Source organism: Dendrobates tinctorius, unplaced genomic scaffold (genome assembly GCF_039654945.1).
Source record: "Dendrobates tinctorius isolate UK_male_01 unplaced genomic scaffold, ASM3965494v1 ptg000057l, whole genome shotgun sequence".
NCBI classification, from domain to species: Eukaryota; Metazoa; Chordata; class Amphibia; order Anura; family Dendrobatidae; genus Dendrobates; species Dendrobates tinctorius.
This window is the reverse complement of record NW_027361725.1, coordinates 17,219,946-17,233,381: the sequence shown is the minus strand read 5'-3', so window position 1 is coordinate 17,233,381 and position 13,436 is coordinate 17,219,946. Positions and strand designations below refer to the sequence as shown.

General features: G+C 44.9%; 1 protein-coding gene across 5 annotated transcripts in view; it reads left to right on the top strand.

Annotated features, from left to right (window-relative positions):
• NOVA1 (NOVA alternative splicing regulator 1) overlaps window positions 1-13,436 on the top strand; it is a 95,565-nt gene that overhangs the window by 70,578 nt on the left and 11,551 nt on the right. For 4 of the 5 annotated variants that reach the window (XM_073577791.1, XM_073577789.1, XM_073577793.1 and 1 more), the window contains exons 3-4: window positions 4,308-4,474; window positions 5,442-5,513. In XM_073577791.1, coding sequence (XP_073433892.1) covers window positions 4,308-4,474; window positions 5,442-5,513 — 239 coding nt within the window. The remainder of the gene's footprint in view (window positions 1-4,307; window positions 4,475-5,441; window positions 5,514-13,436) is intronic. The other variant, XM_073577792.1, reaches the window with a different exon arrangement.

The window sequence follows — 13,436 nt, the reverse complement described above, 5'->3', positions numbered from 1 at the left end:
AGACTCGTAGTCTTTAAGCGGTTGGGGCAGCACATTAAGATTTCATTATTTTTGCAATATTTGCACCTATGAGCTGCCTGACTTCTGGAACCAGTCGCCACTGAGCTGCTACCGAGGCGGAGCGGCGTAGTGCTACTTGGTCATCACATGGTGTGTTCTTGATCGGGGCTGGAATTAAGACCTGAAATTAAAGTCCGTTTTCTCTGGGCAGTAAATAAGATGCCGGCAAGTGCCCATGCATTTAAAAAAGTAATGTTCCTCAAGGATGCTAGAGTAGAATTTAAGATTTTGGGAAAGTTAGCTACATTGTATCCATCTTAAAAATCAACTTAGTAATCGATCTTGTATGACAGTGCTGCTGATTCTACTTCTTTCGTGGTGCCAGGCAGGTCTTTCTTTTTTTTTATTACCGATAATAATCCGTAAAGCATCACTGTCCAATCACAGTGAACTTTGATAATGCTGTTGTGTTTGTAAATAAGTAATCACGTCTCCAGCCGTCAGCGTTAAGATCATACCTCCTGCAGTTCTGCTTAACATGTTTTACAGGGAAGCAGAGAGGTAGGGAAAGAGCACTGAGTGTCGCAATCATTTCGCGCTGTTTCCAGCGGAGCTCGCAACAACTTCTCTAGCGCAGATGCATATACGTACATACACATACACTGGGGCCAATTTTATAGCAAGCCAATCATTTATTGACTCGCAGGTAAAGAGACACATGAAGAAATAACAAAATGCCCTCCATATAAGTGTAATTAATTTAATTGAAAGCATATATAAAAAAGGAAGTCTCCCCAGCTAGCACACACTAGCAATATCCTGCAGGACATTTTTACTTGACAACCCCATATTTTCTGTCCTAGACCTTTACCTGATTCCCTCTCTTCTTCTGTGTAATCAACAATAGCAGTGGGTTGGATAATACTTTTTTTATTTCTTTACATAATATACTTTGTTCTTCGTTCATTAAAGGGAATCTGTCACCGGAAGTTGGAGGCCTATGTAAATGGCCTGTGTCTGGTCCGATGGGCAGTATTTCTTCTTTCTCCACCCCATCCGTGGCGCCCGTCCGCGATCATTGCCGGTATTAGAGAAGTTCAACTCCATAGTTCACGCGTGCGTAAAGCAATCTTGCTTTGCGCACGCGCAGTATGCTTTGCCCAACTGCGGGCAAAGCCAAAAATCATTACTTCGCATGTGCTGGTGAACTATGTTCCGGAACACAGCGAAATACTTCCGGGACATAGTGTACCGGCCTCCAACTTCCGGTGACAGATTCCCTTTAAATTCCCAGCCCCTATTCTTTTTAGCCATTGTTAGTAAAATACATGTTTACTTAGGGGGTCTGTATATAAATTTTGCAGACATATCTGTTTGTGTGCCTCATTTTTTTATATACCAAAAAATGTATGTACAAGTGTGACCACACATGTTTAAAGGTAGCAATTTTATTAAATAAAGACATAAAATAAAGTGGGTGATAACAGTACAGATTAAAAAGAAAATATAGCGAAGCACCTTACATCCAAAAACAATCATTTTACAATGATTAAGAAAACTAATTAGAATACCATTATTTAAAAATGTATAATAGATATAATTCAAGCAAAAATAGAGCTAGAGGCAAAGAAAGATGGCTGTACAAAGTGCAGTTAATGGGGATCAATATTAGACAACCACTAAGATGATATAATTCTGAGTGCTGAATGATACAGATCCTAGTTACATCCGTATACATTTTTAAAAAACAATTATATAGCGCAAGTATGTATTACCTAGAAGTGCCCGACGCGCGTTCCGCCATTGCTTTTTTCCAAAGGCAGCAACATGATCTAGCAGGACTTTCCAGTTCTGTAGTTACAGTTTTTATAGGAGATGGAGGTGTTCTTCCTACAACATCCTCACCAGCTGCTGGCTTATACCTTCTACTCAGCTGTCTTTACAGTTAAATGAGTTGTCTGACACTTCTAATTGATGAGCCATACCCCTGGAAGAAGCAAAGGTGAAACGCCCTTTGGGCACTACAAGGTAACACATACTTGCATTATGTAATATCTTAGAGGTTTCCTAATACTGCACCCACTGGTTTGCTGCTAAATATTTATACATATATAGAAAATATTGATTTTATAATTGCATATAAATATAAAGACTGAAGTGTTTTGCCTTCTCTGACCCTTATAACAAATAACATAACATAGAAGGATATATAGAGTATATCAATCGCAACATACATTTCACCATAGAGGTGATTATAAAGGATACAGGATTACACACATGCTCGTTGCGGCCCATATTTTGTGCCTTTTTTTGTTAAATATGTACCTCTAACATTGTGATATTTAATTAGTGAATTTGGCATTACCGCAGAAGGAGGCGCCGATCCTCTACTGGCAAATACATTGTGTCTCACTGATTTATACCGTGGTCCAAGAAGTACTTATCAAGACTTTTTTTTTTTTCTTTTGGCTTTGTATGGTCATTTCTCAGCAGCATTTTAACACCGCTCTGTCCTGTAAGCTCAGTGATGATGATGAAGGACCCTGCTGTTCCTTTCAGACACTAATGAAGGCTGAAAGCTTTTAAACATGACAACATTTTCCCTGAGTTTGTTGATTTACAGTTTTTACTTTTATTACCAATGGTAACCACAGCTCTGGCAGTGTGGCGGGCGTGCGGATCACCGCTGAGAATTGCTATGCCACTTTATGGTGGCAAAAAGCACTAAAATAAAGGGAGATAATTCTTCTTCTACTCACTGACTGTTTGCCAGCAAACGATATTGATGGTGTCTGTCTTTCTAAAACTCGTACCGATACACAGAATATATCTGTCCTGTATTAATTGGAGTGATTTTATTTTCCTGCACACATCAGCTGTGTTCAGTGGTATACCTGACCTGAAGCTGCTCCATGGCGAGCACTGCACACAAGCGAGACACAGTGTTACAGCAAGCAATTGGCCACTACGGGTTATTGCTTCACTTTCTTAGGAATCAGTTTTGGTAAATCCACCAATTTTCATAACAGATTTCTTTATTTTGTCATGTTTATATAGAGTCTATAGGATTCGACCAGTTTGCTTCTTGTTTATGTGTAGTTTATGGTATCCAACCACTATGCTTTTTTGGTTTATTTGCATCCAAAAACTGTGATTGCTTGTTTATGTACAGTCTTTGGTGTCCGACAACTGTGCTTGCTTTTTTAAGTACAATGTATGGTATTTAACCATTGTGCTTGGTTATGTATTGGCATTTAGCCACTGTTCTTGCTTGGTTATGTTCAGTCTATGCTTTCCAAACACTGTGCTTGCTTGGTTATGTAAAGTCTATGGTGTCCAACCACTGTGCTTGCTTAGTTATGTGAGTACTATGGCATGCCACCCTTTTGCTTGCTTGGATATGTGCAGTCTATGGTATCCTACCACTGTGTAGGCTTGGCTATGTATAGTCTATAGTTTCTGGCCACTGTGCTTGCTTGGCTATGTATAGTCTATAGTATCCCACTTTTGTGCTTGCTTGGCTACATACAGTCTATGGTATCCCACTTATGGGCTTGCTTGGCTATGTACAATCTTTGGTATCCCACCTCTGTGCTTGCTTGGCTATATACAGTCTATGGTATCCAATCACTGTGCTTGCTTAGCTACGTACAGTCTATGGTATCCAATCACTGTGCTTGCTTAGCTACGTACAGTATATGGTATCCAATCACTGTGCTTGCTTAGCTATGTACAGTATATGGTATTCAATCACTGTGCTTGCTTAGCTACATACAGTATATGGTAGCCAATCACTGTGCTTGCTTAGCTACGTACAGTATATGGTATCCAATCACTGTGCTTGCTTAGCTTCGTACAGTATATGGTATCCAACCACTGTGTTTGCTTGGCTACGTACAGTATATGGTATCCAACAACTGTGCTTGCCTGACTACGTACAGTATATGGTATCCAATCACTGTGCTTGCTTAGCTACGTACAGTATATGGTATCCAACCACTGTGTAGGCTTGTTTCTTTTTAGAGTCTATGGTTTCTGACCACTGCTTGCTTGGTTATATACAGTCTATGGTATCCGTTTACTTTGGTTGCCTCGTGGTTCTTTATTTCTAAGGACAAAAAACCCATCAGCATTAATGTGATATGTATGGTTTTCAAATAAAATTTGCTCTCCTGATAAATCCACTTATTTTATGAATGAAATCACCTGTACTATGGGTTTTATATAAGAATTTTTATAACCTTTTTCTTTTGTCTGTATTGAAGTGTAAAAAAAGATTTTTAACAAGAATCACCTTCTCTTCACAGGTACCACAGAGCGGGTCTGCCTGATCCAGGGCACAGTAGAAGCTCTCAATGCTGTCCATGGCTTCATTGCAGAGAAAATTCGAGAAATGCCACAGAACGTGGCAAAGACGGAACCGGTCAGCATCCTCCAACCGCAGACTACGGTTAATCCTGACCGTATCAAACAAGTATGTGTCTAAAAAATCTAGAGATGTTTGTTCAGATCTATTGACAATGATCTCGCAGCCTAGCCCTAAGCCAAATTTAAGTCCCCAAGAAAGGATGACATTAATCAGATTGCTAGTCAAGTGGTTTACTCCAGTCATAAAGAGATAAAATGTAACTTATCACTAGCTATGCTTACATGATCCAGATCTGTAGTTACAGTTTTCATAGTAGACAGAGATGTCCCCCTACAACACCCTCAGTGGCTACTGGCTCATACCTTCTCAGTGGTCCTTACAGTTAAATGAGTCATCTGACACTTCTAATTGATGAGCTATCCTCCCGATCAGCAGAAAGTGTCTGTCCAGGCTCAGCGCCCTACATTCCCATGTGATTGCCACTTGTACTGCATCTCCGCCCCATTGACCTTATTGGACCAAGCTTTAGCACCAGACACAGGCACACTTGAGGTGTACGATGGAAATCTTCCAAATCCTATTGATCGCTCATTGATGGCTGGTCCTAAGGATAAGCCATTATGTAAAGTCCTGGACTGGTGTGTTTTACACTTTGTTTAATAGTCTTCTACCATATTTATTGCAGAAAGTACCTAGCAGGGTCCTTTCTTTTGGTTTAGTTTCTAAATGAATCCTTCAGAAGAGTTTATATTTTATATAGGCTTGCTGTTAAATTAGGATATTTCCTACTGTCTCTTACCATGGTGGGATTTTTTTTTTTCTACCTTTCCTGCTGAAAATGATTTGATTTCTATCACTAATCCAATCTCATCCATCCTCCTCTCACCCTTGCTGTTCCTGGGAATGCTTTTTCCGTTTTCTTTTTCCTCCCCTACTCTTTTGATTTAACTCCTTCGGTACCAGACGAATCTGCGCCACGTTATTTTACGAAAAGGCCAACGCTGGCAGCGAAGGGGTAAATTTATTACTTGAGTTGATTGAATTCTGCTTCTGACCCTGCTTTGTTCTGCAGACATTGTCATCATTACCACCAGCCACCAAGTCCTCTCCATCTGACCCCATGACCATCTCCAGAGCCAGCCAGGTACAGTACCATTCTCCATATTTCATGTTATTCACATAAGGGAAGTGCAGCTCCATCAACATGTCAGGGCTCATCATCATGGGCAGTATAATTTTGCAGATAGCCAATATAGGGGTCAGATCATGATATCAAGCATTATGTTAGGTAACCCATGGTTGGGCATCTAGACAGGAAAAGATGGATATTTTAATGTCCACATACATATTTGGGACCAAAAGAAATGACAATGAATAGCAAGTTGCACATTATCCAGAAGCAATATACAGTTGTAGTCAAAAGTTTACATACCCCTGCAGAATTTTTGCTTTCTTGGCCTTTTTTCAGAGAATATGAATGATAATGCCAAAACTTTTTCTCTACTCATGGTTAGCGGATGGGTGATGTCACGGGGGCTTAGTTCAACTAAGGCTGAAATACCCGGGGCCCCTGTGGTGTCCCTTTTACTAGGGGAAACCCTGTCTGACCCTCAACCCAGGGTTTTTGCTGAAGGTGCAAATGCCTGAGCCTCCGACCTTTCCTTATCTCCTGCTCAGCCCTGCACTTAACCCTCCACCCTCCACCCAGTGAGGAGTCACACCACCAAAGCTCCCACACAAATAATGACAGACAGGGAGAACTTAAACTGCACTGCGCCGCGCACACACACAGGAATAAACAGTAATGTGAACAGGGCACAACTAAACACAAATATGGGAAGGAGAAAGGATAACGACGGATCATACGACACCAGATATGAATCTCTCTCTCTTGAACACCTCCACTCCAGACCGGAACCACTTGGTATGAAACACAAGCTATAATCGGCGACGCCCATATGCCAGTATGACTATTTAAAGACCGTGGGCGTGACTAACCTTCCAACCTGGTCTCCAGCAGGATTAACCCCCGAGAGCCTGAAGATCAAACCGGCGCCACTGAGGCTATAGTGGCTGGAGGTGGAACTACCTCTGCCTGCCGGATGCTGTGGTGTGAACAGCGTCCGACATGACAGTACCCCGTCTTCTACGAGGGACCCCAGGGCCCTCAAGACTCATAGGACCCGGCTTGTCCGGATGACGACGGTGAAAAGAACTGACCAGCCGATCCGCATGTATGTCTGAGGCTGGAACCCAAGACCTCTCCTCTGGACCATACCCCCGCCAGTGCACCAAATACTGAAGAGTACGGCGTACTACTCGAGAGTCCACCACCTTGGCGACCTCGAACTCTAACTCGCCATCCACCATGACTGGAGGTGGCATCGGCGTCGTGTCCACCAAGCCTACCACCTTTTTCAATAAAGCCCTGTGAAAAACGTTATGTATTCTGTACACCGCAGGAAGTTCCAACCGATAAGCCACTGGGTTAATGATGGCAGAAATCCTAAAAGGCCCAATAAACCTTGGACCCAGTTTTAAAGATGGGATTTTGAGTTTTATGTTCTTCGTAGCTAACCACACCCATTCACCCACACACAGGTCCGGACCTGGCACGCGTCTACTGTCAGCCACCCGTTTGTACCTGGCACTCATGCTCAACAAACGCTGTTTCACCCGCCTCCAGACTGATGACAATTGGGCTCCTAGCTGATCCTCCTCCGGGACACCCCCGGAGTCACCCTGACGTAAGGTACAAAACTGAGGATGTTGACCGTACACACAAAAGAATGGAGACTCTCCTGATGACTCTTGGCGGTGATTATTTAATGCGAATTCGGCCAGAGGAAGGAAAGTAGACCACTCCTCCTGGTTGTCGGACACAAAGCATCGTAAATACTGTTCTAGATTTTGGTTCATGCGCTCAGTTTGTCCATTAGACTGTGGATGAAACGCCGATGAATGTGACAACTTGATCCCCAACCTAGAGCAAAAAGCTTTCCAAAACCTCGCCACAAATTGCGTACCCCTATCAGATACTATGTCAGACGGTACTCCGTGGAGTCTGACCACCTCCTTCACAAATACCTGAGCCAACGTCTTAGCATTGGGCAAAGAGGACAATGCCACAAAATGCGCCATCTTTGAAAAACGGTCAACCACCACCAGGATGACCGTGTTCCCTGCCGAGGCTGGCAAGTCAGTGATAAAATCCATGGAGATTTCTGTCCATGGCCTATTGGGTACCCCCAGAGGCTGTAGCGTGCCAGCAGGACGGGTTCGGGGTGACTTAGCCCTAGCGCACGTGATGCAAGCTGCCACGTACGAGACCACGTCCTGCCGGATTTTGGGCCACCAGAAACGACGCGATACCAGCTCTAAGGTGCCCTTCACCCCTGGGTGACCAGCCAGTACCGAATCGTGGTGTTCCTTTAACACCTTAGGCCGAAGATGCAGGGGTACAAATGATTTGTTGGCGGGAAGTCCTGGTGGTACCTCCTCTTGGGCCTCGGCAATCTCCGCCTCTACCTCAGTCGTGAGAGCCGAGACCACTACCCCTTTCTGGAGGATGGGTACCGGCTCTTCCCGAGGTTCTCCCCACGGAAAACACCTAGACAAAGCATCCGCCTTGGTGTTTTTAGCCCCGGGACGGTACGTCACAAGAAAATTGAAACGAGTAAAAAACAATGCCCAGCGAGCCTGCCTAGGAGACAGACGCTTGGCCGACTCCAGGTAGAGCAGATTCTTATGGTCGGTGATAACTGTGACCTGGTGAGCCGCCCCCTCCAAGAAGTGTCGCCATTCCTCAAAAGCCAGTTTGATGGCCAACAACTCCCTGTTGCCGATATCATAATTCCGTTCGGCCGGCGACAGCTTCTTGGAGAAGTAGGCGCATGGATGCATCTCGCTCAAGGACGAGCCTTGAGACAGTACTGCCCCCACTCCCACCTCCGACGCATCAACCTCTACCACAAAAGGTTTAGACACGTCTGGTTGCACCAGAATGGGGGCTGAAGCAAAACTATTCTTCAGACGCTCAAATGCACGTATAGCCACCTCAGGCCAGTTCGCCAGATCGGCACCCTTCTTTGTCATGTCCGTGAGCGGTTTGGCGACAGTCGAAAAGTGTTTTATAAATTTCCTATAATAATTCGCAAACCCAAGGAACCGCTGGAGTGCTTTCAGACTCTCCGGCCTCTCCCATTGCAACACCGCTTGCACCTTAGCGGTGTCCATTTTAAAACCGGCTGCGGACACAATATATCCCAAAAAGGGCAACTCCTGGACAAAAAATAAACATTTTTCCAGCTTAGCATAGAGCTGGTTCTCCCGGAGCAACTGTAACACCTGCCTAACATGCTCCAAATGAGTGTCCCGATCGCTAGAATAAATGAGGATATCATGAAGGTATACAATCACAAATCTCCCCAGGACATGAGCAAATACATCATTAATAAAATGTTGGAAAACGGCAGGCGCGGTGGTCAACCCAAACGGCATAACCAGACTCTCAAAATGACCCTCAGGAGTGTTAAACGCCGTCTTCCACTCATCCCCCTGACGGACCCTTATGAGGTTATACGCCCCCCTGAGGTCCAGCTTGGAAAACCATTTCGCCCCCGCTACCTGGTTGAACAAATCCGGGATCAACGGCATTGGGTAGGGATCACGGATAGTAATCTGGTTTAACTCTCGGAAATCCAGACACGGGCGTAACCCCCCATCTTTCTTCTTAATGAAGAAAAACCCCGCGGCTACAGGCGAGGACGAAGGCCGGATGTGACCTTTGCTCAGACTCTCCGCGATGTAGTCTTTCAGAGCTTGTCTCTCAGGACCAGAAATATTAAAAATCCTGGCCTTAGGTAATTTGGCCCCGGGTTTTAACCTAATAGCACAGTCATAGGCTCTATGTGGAGGCAGTTCTGAGCAACCCTTCTCAGAGAAAACATCCGCGAAATCCTGCAAAGCCTCCGGCAGGCTGGGCGTCACGGCGGACACACATGTGGCCAAGCAATTGTCTTGGCAGAAACCACTCCATTGTACTATGTCCTGAGTTTTCCAATCAATTACCGGGTTGTGCCTGGACAGCCATGGAAAACCCAGGACCATTTGAGCTGGGAGATTACGGAGGACCCTACATGTAACCGACTCAGAATGTAGGACCCCAATGTGGAGTTTCACCTCTGCCACAAACTCAGTAATCTCCCCTTGAGGGAGGGGAACAGCATTAATGGTCACCACCTGTATGAAACACAAGCTATAATCGGCGACGCCCATATGCCAGTATGACTATTTAAAGACCGTGGGCGTGACTAACCTTCCAACCTGGTCTCCAGCAGGATTAACCCCCGAGAGCCTGAAGATCAAACCGGCGCCACTGAGGCTATAGTGGCTGGAGGTGGAACTACCTCTGCCTGCCGGATGCTGTGGTGTGAACAGCGTCCGACATGACAGGTGAAGCCATTTATTGTCAATCTACTGTGTTTTCTCTTTTTAAATCATAATGACAACCCAAAACATCCAAATGACCCTGACCAAAAGTTTACATACCCTGGTGATTTTGCTTATTACCATAATCATAAAGCACAACGTCACACTGTGGTCGAGATTCAAAAATAAGTACTCTCCCAGAATAACAACTCAAAAACGATGAGTTAAATAGACAAATCCAGACAATGAAGCAAACAAGAAATTGGAGCAATGATGTCCCATAAGACATAATAAAAGTACCATATATACTTGTGTATAAGCTGACCCGCGTATAAGCCGACCCCCCTAATTTTGCCACAAAAAAAATGGGAAAACTTATTGACTCATGTATAAGCCGAGGGTGGTGCTGCACAAGGGTTAATGGTGGTCCAAGAAGATGCTCCATAGAAAAATACCCCCATAAAATGCTGCACAAGGGTTAATGGTGGCCCAAGAAGATGCTCCATAGATAAAAAAAAAACCCATATGTGTTATGATTGGGTCACCGAGGAGGAAAGCAAGACCAAGCCAAGCCATAGAAAACCAGAGAGGTTGGTAACTAAGCAGATTGCAGACCCCTGATCCTATCCACACAACTAGCAGTAGCCGTGGAGCATACCTACGATGATTCTAGACGCTTCGACACAGCCGGAGAACTAAATAAGCCTAAAGCAAGAAAGGGGAAATCTAAACTGCCCCAGAGCAGACCCAAAAGGAATAGATAGCCCCCAAACATGTATTGTCGGTGAGACAAGATGAAAACACAAACGCAGGTAGGAAAATAGACTGAGCAAACGATGGGGCCCACACTAACTAGACAGGACAGGAAAGGAAAGACTCTGTCTGCAATCACGCAAAAAAACCCTGCAAAAAATGCCCAACACGTCTGATAGAAAAATACTGAAGTCACTAGACTTCGCCCACTATATCCGCACTCTGGTATATTCTGAAAGCAGAGCAAAAAGAGGCCAATGTAATAAGGGACAAAAACAAACTGGCACAAGCAGTAACATAAAGATGGAAATTCAGCACAGCCCAAGCCGGAGCTGGCTGAACACACAAAACTGAAATAGACAAAACCAGATCAAATGTGAGCAATAGCAAAGAACACTTAGCTGAGCATGCAGGGACTGAGCTGGAAACTAAGACATCAGGAGCCAGGAAAAAATCACCAGCAGGGAAACTCCAGATCTCCAGTCATCCTCCTCATTATCAGGTGGCAGTCCTCTATTAATTAGATCAGCTCCATTACCTCCAGTAACCACCAGAGGGAGCCCGGAAAGAGAACTAGCGACCCCTCTGTCAATACAATCAGCTCCACCACCTTCACTAGTAACCAGAGGTAGGCCAGAAAGCGAAATCACAACACATATGCTACTGCACAAGGGTTAATGCTGCCCCATAAGATGCTCCACAACCCCCCCCCCCCCCCCATATATTGCTGCTGCAATTAAAAAAAAATGACATACCTCTCCATCGCTGGGGGCCAGGTGCCGGTGTCCTGAGCAGGCGGTGACAGGTTCTGATGTCACCGCTGGCGATATTTACTGGTCCCCGTTCCAACGCCGTCCACCGCTCTGTCTCCCGGGTCTCTCCAGTGACGTTAAGCAGAGGGCGCGCACCGACTACGTCATCACGCCCTCTGCTGAACGTCACAGCAGGAGGGCCCGGAGACACAGCTGTGCACGGCGATGGAACGGGGACAGGTGAATATTGCTCTGCCCCCCGTCATACTCACCCCCTCCTGGAGCACAGTCTCCTGTGCAGCCACTGCTTCTCCCTAGGTCGTCTTCTTCCTGCTTTCAGCGTTCACGTGGTACCGCCCATTAAACTCATGAATATGCGCATATTCATGAGTTTAATGAGTGGTACCACGTGACCGCTGAACACAGGCGCAGGAGACCTACAGAGAAGCGGGGGGGCTGCAGAGACGTGCCAGGAGGGGGTGAGTATGGTGTCTGACATCCCCGCTCCCCCTCCCCCACCTACCCCCGGTATATGACTCGCGTATAAGCCGAGAGGGGGGACTTTCAGCCCAAAAAAAAATGGCTTATCTCAGCTTAAACGCGAGTATATATGGTATATCTGCCAAATTTTTATTTGAAAAATCACATGAAATATGAAAAACAACAATATACAGAATGTACACAATGTACATGCATCAAGAGGTAAAACAGAGGAGACATGAAGATATGCTAGGGTCGGGAGGGGAGGCACAATTCATCCTAGGGAAGCAGGTATACAATAAGGATCACATGGAAATAAAGCACAGTGACTTAGGAGAGCCAAGAGAATAATCACAATACCCCTTTAAGGGACTGCTGGGTGAGGTGGGGGAGTCTCCCTGGTGATATTTGGGTAAGCATGGAACAATGATTAGAATGTGAGGGCTCTTAGTTAGACACCACATTTTGGTATTGTGATTATTCTCTTGGCTCTCCTAAGCCACTGTGCTTTATGTCCATGTGATCCTTATTGTATACCTGCTTCCCTAGGATGAATTGTGCCTCCCCTCCCGACCCTAGCATACCTTCATGTCTCCTCCGTTTTACCTCTTGATGCGTGTACGTTCTGTGTATTGTTGTTTTTTATATTTCATGTGATTTTTCAAATAGAAATTTGGCAGATATACGTTTATTATGTTTTATGGGACATCATTGCTCCATTTTCTTGTTTGCTTCATACCCTGGTAACATGCACAGAAGTTGACACAAATGGGTTTCAATGGCTACTTTGAATGGCTACTAAAGGTAATATCCTCACCTGTGACAAATGCCAGGAAAATTGTTCAGGATGCAAATAAAAGCCCACAAATAACATCAGCTGAAATACTGGACTCTCTGAAAACTTGCGGTTTGGCTGTTTCAAGATGCACAATAAGGAGGCACTTGAAGAAAATGGGCTGCATGGTCGAGTCGCCAGAAGAAAGCCAGTACTGCGCAAATGCCATAAAGTATCTAGCCTACAATACGCAAAACAGCACAGAGACAAGTCTCAAAACGTCTGGAACAAGGTAATTTGGAGTGATGAAACCAAAATTGATCTTTTTGGCCACAACCATAAACGTTACATTTGGATAGAGGTCAACAAGGCCTATGATGAAAGGAATAACATTACTACTGTAAAGCACGGAGGAGGATCGCTGATATTTAGGGGATGTGTGAGCTACAAAGGCACAGGAAAATTGGTCAAAGTTGAAGGAAAGATGAATGCAGCACGTTATCAGCAAATACTGGAGGCAAATTTGCTATCATCAACCCGGAAGCTGCGCATGGGATGTACTTGGACGTTCCAGCATGACAACAATCCAAAACACAAGTCGACCTGTCATTGGCTACAGCAGAACACACTGGAGGTTATTGAGTGGCCATCTCAGTCTCTTGACCTCAATATCATTGAGCCACTCTGGGGAGACTTCAAGCGCGCAGTTCATGCTGTACAGCCCAGGAATTTAGAGGAACTTGAGGCTTTTTGCCAAGAAGAGTGGGCAGCTTTACCATCTGAGAAAATAAAGAACCTCATCCACAACTACCACAAAAGACTTCAAGCTGTTATTGATGTTAGAGGGGGCTATACACGGGATTAAGAAATGAGGAAT